At 36.5% G+C, this 19,563-nt stretch overlaps 2 protein-coding genes across 3 annotated transcripts; both read left to right on the top strand.

Moving 5' to 3' along the window:
• Positions 1-912: 912 nt before the first annotated feature.
• On the top strand, positions 913-14,049 carry clptm1l (CLPTM1 like). The gene is made up of 18 exons (XM_079828415.1): positions 913-1,111; positions 1,222-1,421; positions 2,571-2,665; positions 2,770-2,959; positions 3,043-3,191; positions 6,859-6,937; positions 7,025-7,142; positions 7,758-7,852; positions 7,970-8,054; positions 9,840-9,943; positions 10,053-10,118; positions 10,219-10,269; positions 10,363-10,445; positions 10,526-10,560; positions 10,649-10,704; positions 10,779-10,823; positions 13,302-13,417; positions 13,497-14,049. The coding sequence occupies exons 2-18, from the start codon at positions 1,257-1,259 to the stop codon at positions 13,579-13,581; spliced, it is 1,617 nt and encodes a 538-aa protein (XP_079684541.1). The 5' UTR covers positions 913-1,111; positions 1,222-1,256; the 3' UTR covers positions 13,582-14,049.
• A 1,187-nt stretch (positions 14,050-15,236) lies between these two features.
• rplp1 (ribosomal protein lateral stalk subunit P1) lies at positions 15,237-18,008 on the top strand. Of its 2 annotated transcripts, XM_079828420.1 has the most exons (4): positions 15,237-15,436; positions 15,988-16,062; positions 17,686-17,800; positions 17,891-18,008. In XM_079828420.1, the coding sequence occupies exons 1-4, from the start codon at positions 15,365-15,367 to the stop codon at positions 17,971-17,973; spliced, it is 345 nt and encodes a 114-aa protein (XP_079684546.1). In that variant the 5' UTR covers positions 15,237-15,364; the 3' UTR covers positions 17,974-18,008. The 2 variants fall into 2 exon arrangements, with proteins under 2 accessions (XP_079684546.1, XP_079684545.1); XM_079828419.1 differs by having other exon boundaries at positions 17,686-18,008.
• Positions 18,009-19,563: the final 1,555 nt, after the last annotated feature.

Raw genomic sequence — 19,563 nt, forward strand, 5'->3', positions numbered from 1 at the left:
TTTATTTTATGTTTACACATTTTTGTCGCTATAAAAATGTAAATATATATATATATATTTTGTAAATATGATAATACATTTATACATCTTTAAATCAGCAGCTGGATTATGGACCTCTGAATACCAGTTATATAATATTTTACTGATTTTATTTATTTTTATTAGTTAATTAATTTATGTATTTTATTCAAATTTATTTTATTTTAATCCAATTTTTATTTATCTATTTCTTTTAATAAATGTTTTATTTGTTTATATATTTATTTTTATTAATTACTTTATTTTTATCAACTTTTTATTTATTTATCGTTTAAATATTTAAATATAATTCATATTCATCTATTTATTTTTTAAATGTATTTATTTTAATGTAATTGTATTTATCTATTTCTTTTAATTAAATTTTATTTATTTATTTTAACACATTTTTGTCACAATAAATATTTTTGTAAATATGATAATACATATATAAATTTTTAAATCAGCGGCTGGATTATGGACCTCTGAATACCTGTTATATAATATTTTACTGATTTATTTATTTTTTATTAATTAACTAATTTAGGTATTTTTATTTTTTATCTATTTCTTTTTATCACATTTTTATTTATTTTATTTTAACACATTTCTTAACTAAAAAAATATTTTTGTTAATATGATAATACATTTATAAATCTTTAAATCAGATGCTGGATTATGGACCTGTTATATAATATTTTACTGACTTATTTATTTTTATTAATTAATAAATGTATGTTTTTATTCTAATTTATTTTATTTTTAATAAAAAATATATATTTTAGCACATTTTGTTGTCAAAACAAATCGATTTTAAAGCTTTTAAAGAACAATTTTTTATTTGGCCATAAAAAAAAACAAAAGAATTTGTGAAATGAACAAATCTGGCAACCCCTCGACAGGAAGTGAATCCCGGAAGTGAGCGCTCATTGAAACATCACGTCAAAAGTGAGTCGAGGGATAAATTAAAGAAATCAAACGCGCGCGTTTCATCATGAGGGATCCCCGATGACTTTACAGGCGATTCCTGGGGATGCTGGAGTGAAAGCCGGATCAAATATCAGAGTAACAGCGGCTGCAGATGTGGTATAATGTGTGTGTTTAGAGTGACGTGTGTTAGTGGCTGTGCAGCAGGTCTGATTGACAGCTGATCGCGTCCTGTTCTTCATCCTCATCCTCCTCATCCTCATCGGCTCTGGCCAGTCCACTGAAGCTGTGCTGCCATTGATGCACTCGTGATGTTCCCCAAAGCCTCGTTCACGAGCCTGATCGTGGGGGTGTTCCTCCTGTATGTGCTGCACACATGTTGGGTCATGTATGGGATAGTTTACACCAAACCCTGCGAAAACCCCAGGACTGACAGCTGCATCTCACCTCACCTGGCCGGGAACCCTCGACTGCAGGTGAGACTGGCTCATCGGAGTCTGTGCATGTGAAACCTGGCCTTTAGGGATGGACACATTTAGACATAAAGGGTGATTGTTAATTAATCAATCAACCACATCTATAAAATATGAATGCAAATAATATTACATTTGATTTTATAGGTGTATTTAATGTTTTAGATGCTACGGACCCTCAAATATGATTATCATACAAGGGCCCTTATTCAAAAATATAATGTATATAGTTTCTTGTATAAAGAGCCAGTTCATACTGTGAGAAACGTATATTATAAATGTTTAAAATATTATTTGGAAAGTATTTATTTTCTATTAAGTTAATTATGACATTATTTTCCTACTTTATAGTGCTGTACTGTTAGATGTTTTAATGCATTTATTTATTTTCAATTATCAATCATTTATTGATCAGTTTTTTAAGTTATTTATGTATTTAAGTATTTTAATATGTTTTTATTTATTTTATTCCAAAGCTTATTTGTTTCTTTTCATCTAAAATGTATTTATTTGTTTTTATTAATTAACATTTTTTAATAAATGTTTTATTCATCTTTATCTTTATGTTTAAATATAAATATTTATTTATGTATTTTATTCAAATGTATTTTATTCTAATCCAATTTTTTTTTTAAATCTATTTATTTTTTAATTTATTTTAACCAAATATTTTATTTTAATCATGTTTTATCTATCTATTTATTTATTGTAATCTATTTGTATTCATTTTTTTTATTTTATTCTATTTGTATTATTTTAAAGATTTTTTTATACTGTTTTTCTCTAAAACACGTCCCTGGACCCCAGTTTGAAAACCACGTATAATCAACATTATACATTATACAAAATATGAAGACTTCAGATGTAAAAACCCAAATTTTTCATAAAGTCCATCTGACATTTTTCTTTTAAATTAGCATTTTTCCTTTTTAATTTTACTCTATCAATGACATTTTGGCATTTTAATACCTCACTAATAAACTTTTCATTGCCATTAAAGTGAAGTTACTGAACCTAAACATAGGAGCCTGATAAAAAAAATGCTCATTCAATTGAAAAATGTCAGACGTAGAGGTTTTTGCATCTGTATTCTTCATATATTATAATAAAGATATGCAATAACGGTAATGTTATGGACGTGTGTTTCATCAGCTCAGCGTCTACACTGCATTGAGACCGAATGCTGATGGAGGACACAGTCTGATCCACAGAGAGGAAGAGTTTGATGTGAACACCAGGTTTGAGAGGTAATGGGATCTAGTAGACATAATAACTCATTATATCACTGTAACTGTCATTTGTGTGCATTATAGACGACTGTTGCTTACCAGATTTGCTTGTCTTTTTTTAGGTTAATTAATGTGTCTTTGCCGAAGAAGACGCGCAAGAATGGGACGCTGTACGCCATGGTGTTCCTGCATCAGGCTGGAGTCACGCCATGGCAGGATCCGCACCAGGTGCATTTAGTCACGCAACTGACCACATACATGCTGCCCAAACCTCCGGAGATCAGCCTGATCACGGGCCAGGACGACCCGCAGGTGAGCTGACGCCCATGGGCTTCAACAACACCTGTTTCCATGCATCTCTTTACATTATATAAATAAATCCGATTGCTATCCAGAATCCGGATCAGCAAAAGCAGAGCAGCGACTCCGAGCTGGACCGGCCCGTGTCTCACTGGCGTTCCCGTCTGACCCTGAACGTGGTGTCCGAGAACTTCCTGTTTGATCGAGAGGCTCTGCCTGGAGACGTGCACCGCTACATGAGAGTGTGAGTCCGTCAGGTCCTTCATATTCAGTGGTGGAAAGAGGACTGAAAAAGCATACTCAAGTAAAAGTACTTGTCAAAAAAATTTGTGCAAGTAGAGTAAAAGTACATGTCCTAAATAAAGTAAAAAGTAGCCCTTGTAAAAGTACTCTAGAGTAGTGAGTATTATGCTATGAATGTTATTCCACCTTATACCCTGCAAATTAAAAATGTAGCTTACTCTTTTATGGACGATTCTCAGTAAGAACAAAAAAACATGAGATCAACAGTATTTCAATATTTCTCCAAGTTTTATTTTTGACTGCTAGCACTAAAAATACAGCCATGTAATATTTGAGAAAGCAACCAATAATCTGGTAACATTTATGACAACCAGTCTGTAGAGGTTTTCTTGCGGTTAATTAAAAAAGGTTGCAAAGCGTTAACATTAACAATTTTATGTTAAAAAAGCAGTTCTTTCTTTTCAAGACGCATTCATTGTACTGCTTTAATATCAATGGATTGTTTCTCTGTTAAAAGAATACACTTCAGAAATTAGAATCGAGTAACTCACATTTTTCACCACTGATTATTTTTGCTTGTAATTAAAAACATAAACCTGATTTTAAATATAAATCTGATGTTTTATGAAAGTTATTTGCTATATACATGGACTACAATTTTAAATCGCTATGTGAGAACACATTACATTAAAATATGCACTTGTAATGAGTGTAAAATCAACATTATAATTTTCACTCAAAATCTTTTCTTTATTATTAAAAACTCTGATTCTCTTATTTTGAATATATTTTTTGATTTTCATTGGATTATCTTTTGATTTAATTATGCTGGTATGTATATTTTTGGAGTTTTATATATGATTTGTAATGAAGTGTACCGCCCCTTTAAGAAACACAGACGCGCTCTCTCCTTGCTCAGTTGATAAACTACGCTGAGATGAGGATGTATGTTGGCTTAACGCTATGGTTGATATGACGGGAGTCACACGCGTGACGCATGGAGACAGGACTTATTATTCGCCTTGGCCAATCACGTTGACAGGACAAAAATAAACATAATGTAGCGACTGCAGGTTTAGGGAACATAGCGCAGTAAAAGTACCGATACAGCACTTAAAATTTACTCAAGTAAAAGTAAACTGTTTTTAAAAAGTACAATTCCTGAGAACAACTACTCAATTACAATAACGAGAATATTTGTAATTCGTTACTTTACACCACTGTTCATATTACACACATCCAGCGGCCCTTTAAAGATAAAACAATACGCCATGAGAGAGTTGTGGAGTATAAAGTTGGATATGCAGTCAACTCCAGAATCCTTGGTAAATATGAGCAAAGGCGGCTGTGAAAATAAATCTGCATTGTTTAACCTTTTGATCTTTCATTCAAACAATTCACAAACATTCGAACCTTTCATTGAAGTGAAACAGTGGATGAAAATCATGTTTTTCTCAAATGCATTTTGGCCAAAATTATTGGCACCCCTAGTAAAATATCTCTGAAGTATATTCCCATTCATATTTATGTTTTTAGCACACCAGGGTGACTAGGAACATGCTATTGTCTAGCTATGACTTCCTGTTCTACAAGAGTATAAATATGAGGAAACACAACGGACAAATTCGCTTAATCATTCATCAGAATGAGTAAAACCACAGAATATAGTTCTGATGTGCAGCAAAAGATTGCTGAGCTTCACAAAAGAGAAAGTGGCTGTAGGAAAATAGCTAAAGCATTGAAAATCCCCATTTACACTATCAGGACAATAATTAAGAAGTTCAATCAACTAAAGATGTTCTGAATCTGCCTGGAAGAGGATGTGTGTGTATATCGTCCTAATGCACGACGAGCAGGAGAGTTTGAGTGGACAAAGACTCTCTAAGGATCACAGATGGAGAATCGCAGAGATTAGTTGAGTCTTGGGGTCAGAAAGCCTAAAAAATGTTCAAACAGCTCCTAGTCACCACATGTTGTTTGGGAGGGTTTCAAGAAAAATCCTCCTCGCTCATCCAGAAACAAACTCCAGCATATTCAGTTCAGACAGGACCTTGTTCTGTGGTCAGATGACACTAAAGAAAGAGCTTTTCGACAGCAAACCCTCCAGATGGGGCAAACAGAGATCAAAAGCACCCCATGCCCACGGTTAAATATACCGCTGGATCTTTAATTCCCTAGTATACTCCCGGCGCAATGTGACGGCAGACGCGACGCAAGTGTTTTTTGCTAGTTTCAGCTGGACGCAGTTCTCATGTTCACGTCCGGCGTCACGTTGTTTAAATATCAAATGCACTGGCCCATCTGTTCACCCATGGGCGTCTGGTCTGAACACCAGGTGTGTTCAGGAGCGTTGTTGGAGCGTTGCTATTTTGAGGAACTGAAAACTAAAGTCAATAGCGAAGTATTTTTTGTGTTATTTAAAGAGTGTGTTTGTAATATGTGCCTTCAGGCGGTGCACAGCACACATACTCTGATTATTACACACACAGGGATGCGCAGCAGGACACACACATTTTAAATATTAAAAATTAAAGGATTCCTCTCTGGAGAAGCGTTCAGTTTTTCCACTCACATGTAAATAGCGAATCCACCATGGCACGAGCGCAACTGGCTTTTAAAGGGAAAGGGAGATGAGGCTCTGATTGGTTTATTGCACTTTACAACCAAAACACAACCAAAGACTAAAAGACGAGGGACAACCCCTTGAGACCATGAGCCTGGTGCTCATGAAATTGTTTTACTTCAACGAAAGGCAGATTTATTTTCACAGCCGTCTTTGATCATGTTTACCGAGGATTCTGGAGTTGTCTGTAATATATATCCAAACTTTATATAGAGAACTGTGCGATAATACAGTTTTTCAATTATATAAACCAGGTTGGAGTGAGATGGGGGGCGGGGGGTTAATAATTCACTATTATTAATATTTTAAAATATCACATCTGCAATACTTTTTTGAGCAACTAGACTACATGTATTTATTAAAGAGCCATAATTCCAGCCACAAAATGACTCTAATTTGCCTCTTTGCATTGAAATTCTCTATTTTATCCTTAATGGACCATAATTATTGCACAAATAGTATTTAGTACCAAAAGATCTCCTCAAAATATTCAATAAATATTATTGAACTAAAATATAGGCTATTTAATTTAAAAATTGCACAATGTTGCATCTCCATCACTCGCCATTATAAAACGATCCTGTAAATATGGTTGACGTAATAATCAATGCACACTATGCTGTACTGTTTACCAAAACTTGCTGCAAACACCTGTATAGTGAAGCTGTTGTGTTTCCGCTTAAGCCATTCAAATGTATTGACACAGCGCTAGAAGTATTGAGCGCTCATGAACCACGTGACCGCGCGAGCCGTGAGATGAAAGCATGTCGCAACTCTGCTTTGGCTTTAATTGTTATGCCACATTAGCGCCAAAACTGTATTTATTGTTTGAATTTCGTATTAAAACTTAAAAAAAATGTAAAAGCTTAGACTTTGTTATATCAAAAGCAGGTTTGGCAATTTGGCGTGAGATTTGCTTGGGCAGAGTGAGAGCCTGAAAGCCAAATGCGTGAGAGTTGGCAACCCTGTATAAACAATTACACAGCTGTTATATCACATCTTATTCTATATCTTGTTCGCCTCTAATGGCCTTTTTGTCCTGCAGATATCAGAGCGGTAAGAAGATGATTTACCTGCCGCTGCTGTTTGTAGACGAGCTCAGCAACAGAGTGAAGGATTTGATGGTACTGCGCCTTTAATTCTCTACATTCCAGCTGTTTTCTAGCAGCTCCTGTAGTGATGATGTGTTTAATCTGTATCGTGTCCTGCAGGAAATCAACAGCAGCTCCACTGAACTGCCTCTGACCATCTCGTACGAATCCATCGCTCTGGGGAAACTGCGCTTCTGGATCCACATGCAGGACGCCGTTTATTCACTGCAACAGTTTGGTAAGAGTCTGCAGACTCATGGGTAATTAAAGCAATAAGCCATGCGAGACTGTGTGCATTTATCACATGGTTTTAACTTTGTATACACGATCAGACAAAACATTATGACTTAATATTGAGTCGGTTCCCCTTTTTGTGCCAAAACTGCCCTGACTCCTGGTGTGTTGTGGTATCTGACACCACTGACACCGGCTGACTGCAGTAAACCTCGGGATAAAACAGAGAGACTATCATTAGCGTAGATGCCATTCTTCTGATGATGTAACGAGTACATCAGGTGTTATGGGAAGTGTTCCCGGTTCCGGCTGCCCTAGTTAATGCAGCCTAACAATCATTTCATTGATTTAAGTGGACAATTATTTGATACAATATTCATTCAAAATTTTAAAAAAATTATATTAAACTATTCAAACATAAAAGTATGTTTAAAAGATACATGGCCTTAAGTGGTTTATAACAGCAATATCAAATGTAATTAATCAAATATATTGTTATTCATTTAGATAAATTATATGTCTATCAAGTCATAGTTTATTTATCTGACTGATAAACACTTTACTATTGACATTAATATTGAAAATGAAAGTCACAGGGATATATTTCTTTGTACTTTAGGCTTCACTGAAAAGGATGCGGATGAAATCAAGGGAATATTTGTGGACACTAACCTGTATTTCCTCGCCCTCACCTTCTTTGTGGCCGCCTTTCATGTGAGTGTGTGTGTTTTAGACTGACATGCATCATATTGTGTTAATCATGTTCATATTGCTGAGTCTGAGCGGGTTTATATTTCACTGCATTCAAACATTGCTCTGTTTTTTGTCCAGCTTTTGTTTGACTTTCTGGCGTTCAAAAATGACATCAGTTTCTGGAAGCACAAGAAGAGCATGGTTGGGATGTCAAGCAAAGCAGGTGTGTGAACATTAACCCTGCTTTCACACAGGCCTCCAATACATGCAAAGTGCTGATGAGGAAGTGAAACGCTGTTTCGTGTTATTGCAAATATGCTCAAATGAGTGAGCATCTCATACACTAAACAAAATGCAATTAAATAGTATACTATATTTTAATTTATAAATTCTCATGATACTGAGTACAAAGTGCTTTAATAATTTTTCTGTTATCTTGTGAAATTTAAGTGGTTAAATTATTATGAAACTATTTTATAATATTCTAGAAACATATATATATACACACACACACACACACACACACACACACACACACACACACACACACACACACACACACACACACACACACACACACACACACACACACACACACACACACACACACACACACACACACACACACACACACACACACACACACACACACACACACACACACACACACACACACACACACATTAATATAATATGTATTAATTTGTCCTCAAAGTATAGTTTCAGGTATAGGTTTATTACTTTTTTTAATAGTTTTTAAATATTATATCATTAACATTTTTAATAATTATTTTCTTTATTCATTCATTTTTTTTTATGTATTAATGGTTTATACTTTTTTGTAATTGTTGCATTTTATTATTACTCAAGTTAAAGGTTGAAAAGGTTTTGAAATAAGTTCAAATGAGCGACCATCTCATACACAAAACAAATTATTATTATTAAATATAGATTGTTTATAAAATAATATAGTGTTTATATATATATATAGACATATGTATGAATATTTATTATATTCATACAAATTAAAAATATATGTAATATTTCTTTATTTTATTAATATAATATGTATTAAATTGTCATCGTATATAGTTTCAGATATAGCTTATATATTTTTGTGATAATTTTTTTAAATAATATTTATAACAATTTAAAAAAAATTGTCTTTTTTTGTTAATATAATAATATGCATTAAATTGTCCTCATAGTATATAGTTTCAGATATAGCTTATATATTTTTTATAACATTTAAATAATATAATACAATTAATATAATTGATTAATTCTTTAATTATTGTTACTTTTATTTTTACTCAAATGTCAAATATATATTTTACATTTACATTTAGTCATTTAGCAGACGCTTTTATCCAAAGCGACTTACAAAAGAGGGCAATAGAAGCAGCTTGAGCAGTCCAAGGGCAACAATATCAACAATATGCAAGTGCTGTAACAAGTCTCAGTTAGTCTAGCACAGAACAGAATTTTTATTTTTATTTTTTATAAATAAATTAGACAGACAGACAATGAATAGAATGATAAGTGCTATTCTCGATCGGTCAGGTGTTGCTGGAAAAGATGTGTCTTTAGACGTTTTTTGAAAATGGCTACAGACTCGGCCGCACGAATTGAGATAGGCAGGTCATATATAATGTAATATTTAAATATGTATTATAATAAATCTTATTTATAAATATCTTATTTATAAAAACATGTAAATACTAATATAATAATTAATATAAATATTATATTAATAGAAATGTATGTAATATTAATATTTAATAAATTATCCTCAAAGTATATACAGTTTTATACACTCTTTTTTTGTTTTGTTTTTGGATAATTGTTCCATTTTAGCTTTTATTTATAAATTTGTACAATATTCAAACATGGTTTGCACCGCTCATAACAGTATGACCCGATCACTCAGTGACTTTGTTTGCATGTATCAGACTGTTGGATGTGGTTTAGTGTGTGTGTTGATGTGAGGTGTGTGTGTGTGTCTCAGTGCTGTGGAGATGCTTCAGCACTATCGTGATCTTCCTGTATCTGCTGGATGAGCAGACGAGTCTCCTGGTTCTGATTCCCGCTGGGATCGGCTCTCTGATCGAGGTACAGTCTCGTCTCACTCGTGGTTTTGTGCAGATTTCTTCCGGTCCTCTGGACTCCTACAGCCCTTGTGTTTGTGTATTTTAATGTCTTTGCGCTTGTTTTACTTCAGGTGTGGAAAGTGAAAAAGGCTTTTAAGATCCACGTCATTTGGAGGGGCTTGACTCCCACATTCCTGGTAAACGTCTACGGTTTCTCTTGTTTAGTGCATCTTGTAACTAAAAGTTAACAGTGATTAAAATCCTCTAACTGTGAATTGTTCCCGATCTATCCTTCAGTTTGGGAAACGGGACGAATCTGAGAAACGAACAGAGCAATACGACACACTGGTGAGCACAAGCTTCCTGCAGAACGCAGCCTTATGATTATGTTTTGATATATGTCAGTATCAGATGTAACTCTTCACTGGTTTCTCCGAGCAGGCGATGAAGTACCTGTCCTATCTGCTGTATCCTCTGTGTCTCAGCGGGGCGGTTTACGCTCTCGTGTTTGTCAAGTACAAAAGGTGAAGTCACGTTTGCCAAAGTTTGCTGAAAAGGTGATTTAAACATGCACAAATGATTAATATTTGATGTGTTTGCACAGCTGGTACTCCTGGATTATTAATAGTTTAGTCAACGGTAAGTGTCATTTTGCAGTTTTGTCTGACTGATTGAATCCTTTGGAAACACGAGTGATGGAAATGTAATTGTTTGTTCATTTATTCAGGAGTGTACGCCTTCGGATTCCTCTTCATGCTGCCTCAACTCTTTGTAAATTACAAGGTTTGTTCCTCTTCCGCTCAGGATCATGAAATGATGTGTGTGTGAGTTTGTAATCGATGCATTTGTTTTCTCAGATGAAGTCAGTCGCTCATCTGCCCTGGAAAGCCTTCATGTACAAGGTGAGAGACGAGCATCACAGTCAACTTCTCTCATGATATTTCAGAGACAATATTTGTGTATTTATAATTTTTATTTATTTGTTTATTTATTTTTTCCATATGTTTAACATATTTTTGTATGATTGTACATTATTTTAAATATAAAAATAAATAAATATATCTCTCAAATAAAACAACATTAAAAACTAATATAATTTATCATAATTTATAAATAATCATGATACTGAGAACACATTACTTTAATTGTTTTTCTGTTATTTTGTGAAATTTGAAGTATATTATATGAAGTATAAATTAATTGTTTATATATATATATATATATATATATATATATATATATTAATCAATTTATCATATTAGTTTTTGGGATTAATACATTAATTATTGACTGATATTGACTAAAATTGAAAATCCATATTTTATGTGATTGTACATTATTTAAAATATTTTTTTTTAAATAAAACCACATAAAAAAATGATATAATTTATCATAATTTATAAATAATCATGATACTGAGTACACATTACTTTAATTGTTTTTCTGTTATTTTGTGAAATTTAAATTTAAGTGGTTAATTTGTCTTTATATATATAAATATTATATGAAGTATAAATTAATTGTCTATATATATATAAAATCAATCTATCATATTAGTTTTTGGGATTAATACATTAATTATTGACTAAAATTGAAGATCCATATTTTATATGATTGTACATTATTTAAAATATTTTTTTTAAATAAAACAACAGAAAAAACTGAACAAAATGCTATCAATTTTATAATTTATATAATTTTATATATATATATATATATATATATATATATATATATATATATATATATATATATATATATATATATATATATATATATATATATATATATATATATATATATATATATATATATACATACATATACACCGATCAGGCATAACATTATGACCAGGTGAAGTGAATAACACTGATGATCTCTTCATCACCTGTTAGTGGGTGGGATATATTAGGCAGCAAGTGAACATTTTGTCCTCAAAGTTGATGTGTTAGAAGCAGGAAAAATGGGCAAGCGTAAGGATTTGAGCGAGTTTGACAAGGGCCAGATTGTGACGGCTAGAGGACTGGGTCAGAGCATCTCCAAAACTGCAGCTCTTGTGGGGTGTTCCCGGTCTGCAGTGGTCAGTCTCTATCAAAAGTGCTCAGAGGAAGGACCAGTGGAGAACCGGCCACAGGGTCATGAAGGACCAGTGGAGAACCAGCCACAGGGTCATGAAGGACCAGTGGAGAACCGGCCACAGGGTCATGGAGGAACAGTGGAGAACCAGCCACAGGGTCATGGAGGACCAGTGGAGAACCAGCCACAGGGTCATGGAGGACCAGTGGAGAACCAGCCACAGGGTCATGGAGGACCAGTGGAGAACCGGCCACAGGGTCATGAAGGACCAGTGGAGAACCAGCCACAGGGTCATGAAGGAACAGTGGAGAACCAGCCACAGGGTCATGGAGGACCAGTGGAGAACCAGCCACAGGGTCATGAAGGGCCAGTGGAGAACCGGCCACAGGGTCATGAAGGACCAGTGGAGAACCGGCCACAGGGTCATGAAGGACCAGTGGAGAACCAGCCACAGGGTCATGAAGGACCAGTGGAGAACCAGCCACAGGGTCATGGAGGACCAGTGGAGAACCAGCCACAGGGTCATGGAGGACCAGTGGAGAACCGGCCACAGGGTCATGAAGGACCAGTGGAGAACCGGCCACAGGGTCATGAAGGACCAGTGGAGAACCGGCCACAGGGTCATGAAGGACCAGTGGAGAACCGGCCACAGGGTCATGAAGGACCAGTGGAGAACCAGCCACAGGGTCATGAAGGACCAGTGGAGAACCGGCCACAGGGTCATGGAGGACCAGTGGAGAACCGGCCACAGGGTCATGAAGGACCAGTGGAGAACCGGCCACAGGGTCATGAAGGACCAGTGGAGAACCGGCCACAGGGTCATGGAGGACCAGTGGAGAACCGGCCACAGGGTCATGAAGGACCAGTGGAGAACCGGCCACAGGGTCATGAAGGACCAGTGGAGAACCGGCCACAGGGTCATGAAGGACCAGTGGAGAACCGGCCACAGGGTCATGAAGGACCAGTGGAGAACCGGCCACAGGGTCATGAAGGACCAGTGGAGAACCGGCCGAGGCTCATTGATGCTCGTGTGGAGCGAAGGCAAACAGACGAGCTACTGGAGCTCAAACTGCTCAAGAAGTTAATGCTGGTTCTGATAGAAAGGGCTCAGAATACACAGAGCATCTCAGTTTGTTATGTATGGGGCGGCACAGCCGCTGACCAGTCAGGGTGCCCATGCTGACCCCTGACCTCCGTATTTAATTTATCATATTAAATTGAAGATCATTGCCTATCTGAAGGTTTGAATTTCATTAATTGAGGCCTAATTTCCTTATAATTCTGACGCTTGTTTTTCTCACCAGGCTTTTAACACGTTTATCGACGACGTCTTTGCGTTCGTCATCACCATGCCCACGTCCCACCGGCTGGCGTGTTTCAGAGATGACGTGGTGTTCCTCGTGTACCTCTATCAGAGATGGTGAGGATCCTCCTCCGTTCATCAGTTAAACTGATGCTAAACTCGTACGGATGATGCATGAGATGTTGATGTTTTTCAGGCTCTATCCAGTGGACAAAACCAGAGTGAACGAGTACGGCGTGTCTTACGATGAAAAGCCCAAAGGAAAAGCCCATAAAGATTGACATCGGCACAGCAGGACAGCTCAGCACTATCATGAGATCAGGATTCAGAAGCGAAGGACAGCACTGCACTTGTCTATTCGGGCTCAGTTTTGCGCCACTATACAGAGGATTTCGAGCAGCTACTCCCTGTCGGAGCGTCCGTCACAGATCACATGGTTGCTATATATTGTTGAGTTATAGCTTAAGAAGTACAACTATGAAAAGCTTGGTGTAAATTTACAGAATGTATTTTGATGGGACCTTTAATTCCGTCTCAGATAGTGTTTTGAAATTAAGACCATATCACACGGGTGCCAAAAGACCAGAGTTTCAGAGGAATTATCTGTGTTGTTCCGAATATGAATTAATTTGAGTAACATGACTGTTGTTTGTGTGTTGGGAGAGAATGATGTATGCTTGTCTTTGCGTTCCATCCAATTAAAATTGTTTCTGTGATTCAACTGCTTAATTACAGAGACTTTATTCACCAACACATGCCTTCCTCTGTCTTTATTCTTTACAAGGTCAGAGATGATCATTCATGGTGAAGTTATCTGATGCTGTTTGCATTAATAATGCATGATTTTTCACGGACAATATATGACTGGTTTTGTGCTCCAGGGTCACAAGTCGCTGCACGGGTATATTTGTGGCAATAGAAATATGGGTCAAAAGTATCCATTTTTCTTTTATGCCAAAAATAATTCGGATATTAAGGAAAGATCATGTTCCATGAAGATATTTTGTAGATGTCCTACCATAAATATATGAAAAATGTATTATTATTGGTAATATGCATTGCTAAGGACTTCATTTGGACAACTTTAAAGGCGATTTTCTCAAAATTTAGATTTTTTTTGCACCCTCAGATTCCAGATTTTTAAATAGTTGCATCTCCAAATATATCCAAATATTGTCCTATCCTAACAAACAATACATCAATGGAAAGCTTATTTATTCGGATTTCAGATGATATATACATCTCAATTTAAAAAAAAAACCTTTATGACTGGTTTTGTGGTCCAGGGTCAACATTTGTTTTGGCAGATATTGGTACTTTTAAAATAAAATATATATTATATATTGTTCTTTACGTTATTTTTCCTTTTTAACAATAAACTCTTTTTGGATAAAATACCTGTTATTATTATGAAACAATTCTCTGTATTTTTATATTATTTTACATAATTTTATATATTTTTAAAGCATAAATATTAATATAATATATATTATCACCTTCAAATTATCCTTATTCTTGCATGTTGTTTTTTAATGCTAATTGTTCGTGTAACTGCCCTATTATTACCTACTGGACCACCAGTGATGTGTTTAGAAAATTAAGTTTATTTTTAAAAATCTAACTAAAAAGTACCATGTGTTTCTATATGGTAAACTTTGAAGTACCATTTAAAAAACATGTACATTTTATTTACCATGTAAATAAATAACTAACATTTTTATTGTATGGTTAACGTTTTATATTTTTCCTGTTATATTCATATTTTAATTTGTTATCTAATAAATTATAAATACAACGCTCTCATGACCACGCGGATGTCAAAAATAACTGACAGAACAAACGGACCAATCACATTCTCTCTTCTCTACGCTCGTCCCGCCTCCTGAAGTGACGCATAACACCATATAACGGCTCACCCCGCCCCTTTTCGGCCCTTTCCGTTCACTGACATCGCTGTGTTTGAGGTGCTCGGTTCTTCGCACGAAGCTAAGGCCCTTGAATCCGGCGACTAGCACCGTCAAATCTAGCCATCCACGTCTAAAACAGTAACCTGCTGAAAGAACAATGGCATCTGTGTCCGAGCTGGCCTGTATTTACTCCGCACTCATCCTCCATGATGATGAAGTGACCGTCACGGTGAGTGTGAGGGGTCTGAGCCGCGCGCTGACGGCGCGAAAGGAACATCCGGGACACTGACACTATCCGTGTACATAACGCTCATAAATGTCTGTGATTTTAAGAGATTTACCTCTTGTATATAGGATAGTTTGTTGATGCAGTGTTCAGTGTGTTTTTAGATCCTAACTAGTGTGTGGAAACGACTTTTGAACGTGTTGTTGGAAGCTAGTAGAGACGCGCGCGTTTTGTTATAAAATGTTCCACTATACACTTAAAATATACTCTTGTGATTTGTAATCGTACAGTACAGAGTATTACAACTTGATATAATTCCTGTACCATGCTAATCACATCAATAAGTTACTATAGTAAGTGGCATGATGATCATCTATTTTATGATTAACTTACAATATTCTTATCATGGTGTTTACATCTTACTCTAGGAAGAATACCTTGCGATCACCTCATATTGTACCCTTGTGCTATGTGTGTTTGTCTTATTGATAGTACCATTGTATTAGCACTACCATTGAACTGATGTGTGTATTCTCTCTGGTTGTGTTTTACAGGAGGACAAGCTCAACGCCTTGATCAAGGCCGCCGGTGTGACCATCGAGCCCTTCTGGCCTGGTCTCTTCGCTAAGGTGGGTTTATTTCCCATCCATTGCTCCCATAAGATCCCTCATATATGGAAAGAGTTAAATGTGATTGTTTGGGAGCCATTATCATGCTTTAACATGTAAAAGTCAGATTTCTATAGCGAGTTTTACAGTAGATTGTTTCAAAGCAGCTTCATGGTGATAAAAAGGAAAATAATGATGCATAATAATTAACCGTCACTCTCCTCTTTGAGAATAGATGTGACGTGCACTATCCAAACTTAAAGCTGCACTGTAACTTTTTTAGTTTATTCTTAACTAAAAACACTTAGTTCTTTCAAAAATGTGCTCATTAATGTATATTTACTACTTTCAAGTAATAAAGTATTCTCGTAAGTTTATAAAATGCCATTGAAAATACATACGGGTGAGGGGTTCGAATGCGGGTCGCCATGTTGCCCCTCCATCTTGAAAGTACATTAGCCAAAGAGGGACATTCCCGTAAATTCAAGCTGCACCTTTTGCGTTTTAACACTCGATGGCACCGTGTCGAATGTGGACGAGGTCGAGCTGGAAGCCATGTTAATCTTGGTCTAAATCGGCCACTGTAGGAGTTAAAATGAAATCGGAATTGAGAGGAACAAACTAAAATTCACTGGATGGTCATATACCTTTTCACCACTAGATGGGGGAAATATCACACAGTGTAGCTTTAAATGGCTGTCATTCAAGAATGCTTTTGACTATAGACCGAAGTTTTAAAGACAATGGGCAGATTGAAAGCACTTCAAAATTAGTGTGGAAGTTTAAATGTACTGTACTGAATATTTTGGTAACACTTTACAATAAGGTTGTATTAGTTAACATGAACTAACCATGAACAACACCTCTGTTCAACATTAGCTAATCTGTTAACGTTAGTTCATATAAATCCAGCCGTTCATGTTAGTTCACAGTGCATTAACACAAATGAACATCAACAAAGATAAATAAATGCTTTATAAGTGCAGTTCATGTTAACTAATGTAGTTAACTAATGAACCTTCTTGTAAAGTGTTACCAATATTTTATTAAATGTATATTTCACAATTTTTACTGTAACTTGTGTTCCAAATTTGAAGTTTATCACAAATTTAAGTTCTCATGAGTTTTCTAAGCCGCTGTACCAAAAATAACCACTAGGTGTTATTCTCATTGCATTGATTTATTTATGCATTCTCCTGTAACAAATACATTTCTGTCCGAATATCATTTCTATCTCAAACCCATCACCAAATATGGGACCTTGAGACTTAAACCTTTCTGATGATTTGTTGTCAAGATTAGAAAAGTTTGTTTATAAAGTACTTAAAATAAATTCATATTGATGTAATGTGAAACATGAGACTGCCCACTTGGGGAGGAGCCTGCTACAATAATTTAAAGTACTGTTTCCATGATGCATTTTAAGTTTGTTAGCTTTTGAATGGTACCTTTATGAGGATTACTAAAATCTGATACGAGTGTGCGCCAAGCAACATTTAAGGTGTTAACTCCTTAATTCAGATCAATAACTGTAGGTTGAATTCTGCTATAATCAGCAGCTCTACAGAATACACAATAGTCAAGTAATGCATCTTGATACTGTGCCTGTTGGAGTGTAAGTGTGATGTCACTTCCTGTGCTCAGGCTCTGGCCAGTGTGGACATCGGCAGTCTGATCTGTAACGTTGGTGCTGGAGGTGGAGCTGCTCCGGCCGCCGCTGCTGGTGGAGCTGCTGCTCCTGCAGGTGGAGACGCACCAGGTAACGCCACACACACACACACATTCAGAAGCTTCATATGTGCGTTCAATCCTATTCAGACTCTCAACTCGTCTTCTGTTTGCATTACAGCCAAGGAGGAAGAGAAGAAAGAGGAGAAGAAAGATGAGTCTGAGGAGTCTGATGACGACATGGGCTTCGGTCTTTTCGACTAAAGCAGTTCTTTTAATAAAAAAAATGAAACTGTCAAGGCCGTTTGTGTCGTTGGTTTGGGGTTAATGGAAGTATTCACCAGTCCTAAAGAATTCATTTCTGTTTCACAGACGAGGTTTTAAGATGAGTAATTTTAACTTAAAGCAACTTGCACTGAAATATCTTAAAATAGGTCCGTGCTATTTTCTCAATGCACAACTGCAGTGTTTAAGGCATGTTTAATTGAACCAAGGCGTAATCCTGGTTTAATCTCAGCCCTGTCTGTGAAACCGGGTCATTTAGATTCACTTTAGCTGTGATTCCACCACAGGAACTTTCCCCATAGGGACTTAAGGCCTGTACACACCAGGACGAATATCGCACGCGCTTATCGCCAGCGTTTTTCGTGACGTTTTTCGGCGCGTCTTGAGTGTTCACACCCAAACGATTTCCACTGGCGTTGCGCCGAGTGAACGTGCAAATTCAGTAGATGCGCTCCCGGTACACAAGGTGGTGCTGCGGCACTTTACGCTTCTGACACTCGCTTGTCACACAGAAGAAGAGGAGAGACAGTATTTACGTGCTTGCCAAAACCATAGATATATTATGTCTATGGCAAAACCATTCACACACTTTTTGCTAACTGGCAAGCAGCATTAGCAGCCCATCTTCTTTGTCTACTTACTACTTCTTCGTCGTATCAGTGTGTGCTCGGCAAGACCGATTTTGTGCTTGAGCGCCACCAAGTCGTGTTTTACTGTCACTTCAGCAGCTCCAGGCACGTGAACAAAAGCGCGGATCTCATTGGTCGGACAGTTTTTTACGCGCCGCGTCAAAATAAAAAAACGAACCCGAGGCGTTTTTTTTTAAATGACGCTTTTACGCCTGGCGTTTTACGCGTCGGTGTGCACACTCACATTGGCGCCCATTGTTTAGTCACGAGGCGTTAAACGTCGGCGATAAACGCGCGTGAAAATCGTCCCGGTAGGGGTGGTTCTCGGTGCGTTTCGACTGCAGGGATCTAAATGATGTTCTTGGTAAATATTTCCCCCTCAAAACGGCCCTGCTCAAGAGGTGGTACTTTTTAAAAGTTCAGGAACATTCGGGGGTGGGACTTGGGCGCTGAACGTGCTGATTGGTTGACTTGATGCAGCATTTTATTTCCCCCAATATTTTTAAGTCTGTTGTGGTGCGTGCAGTGAGAGTCGTTTGCTATTCGAATCAACAATGGACTTTAAAAAAATACCGACGATGAGGTTCAGGCTTTATTAAATTTATTTGCAAAGGACGAAATCCAGTGGGAACTATAAAGTTGATGCGCCTACGTCACATGACTTATCTTCACTGTACTTACATTTACATTTACGCATTTGGCAGACGCTTTTATCCAAAGCGACTTACATTGCATTCAAGGTACACATTTTTTATATTTTTGTCAAATCTTGCTTTCCCTGGGAATTGAACCCATGACCTTGGCGTTGCTAGCGCCATGCTCTACAGTTTGAGCTATAGGAAAGCTTTAGACTTAAGTACTTTAGACTGCGATGGAAACACAGGAGGAAAAAGAGTTCCTGGGACAAATTGTTCTGGGTAATTTTGGTGGGAACGGGGCT

The sequence above is a fragment of the Gobio gobio genome, assembly GCF_949357685.1.
Source record: "Gobio gobio genome assembly, chromosome: 11".
Classification (NCBI taxonomy): Eukaryota; Metazoa; Chordata; class Actinopteri; order Cypriniformes; family Gobionidae; genus Gobio; species Gobio gobio.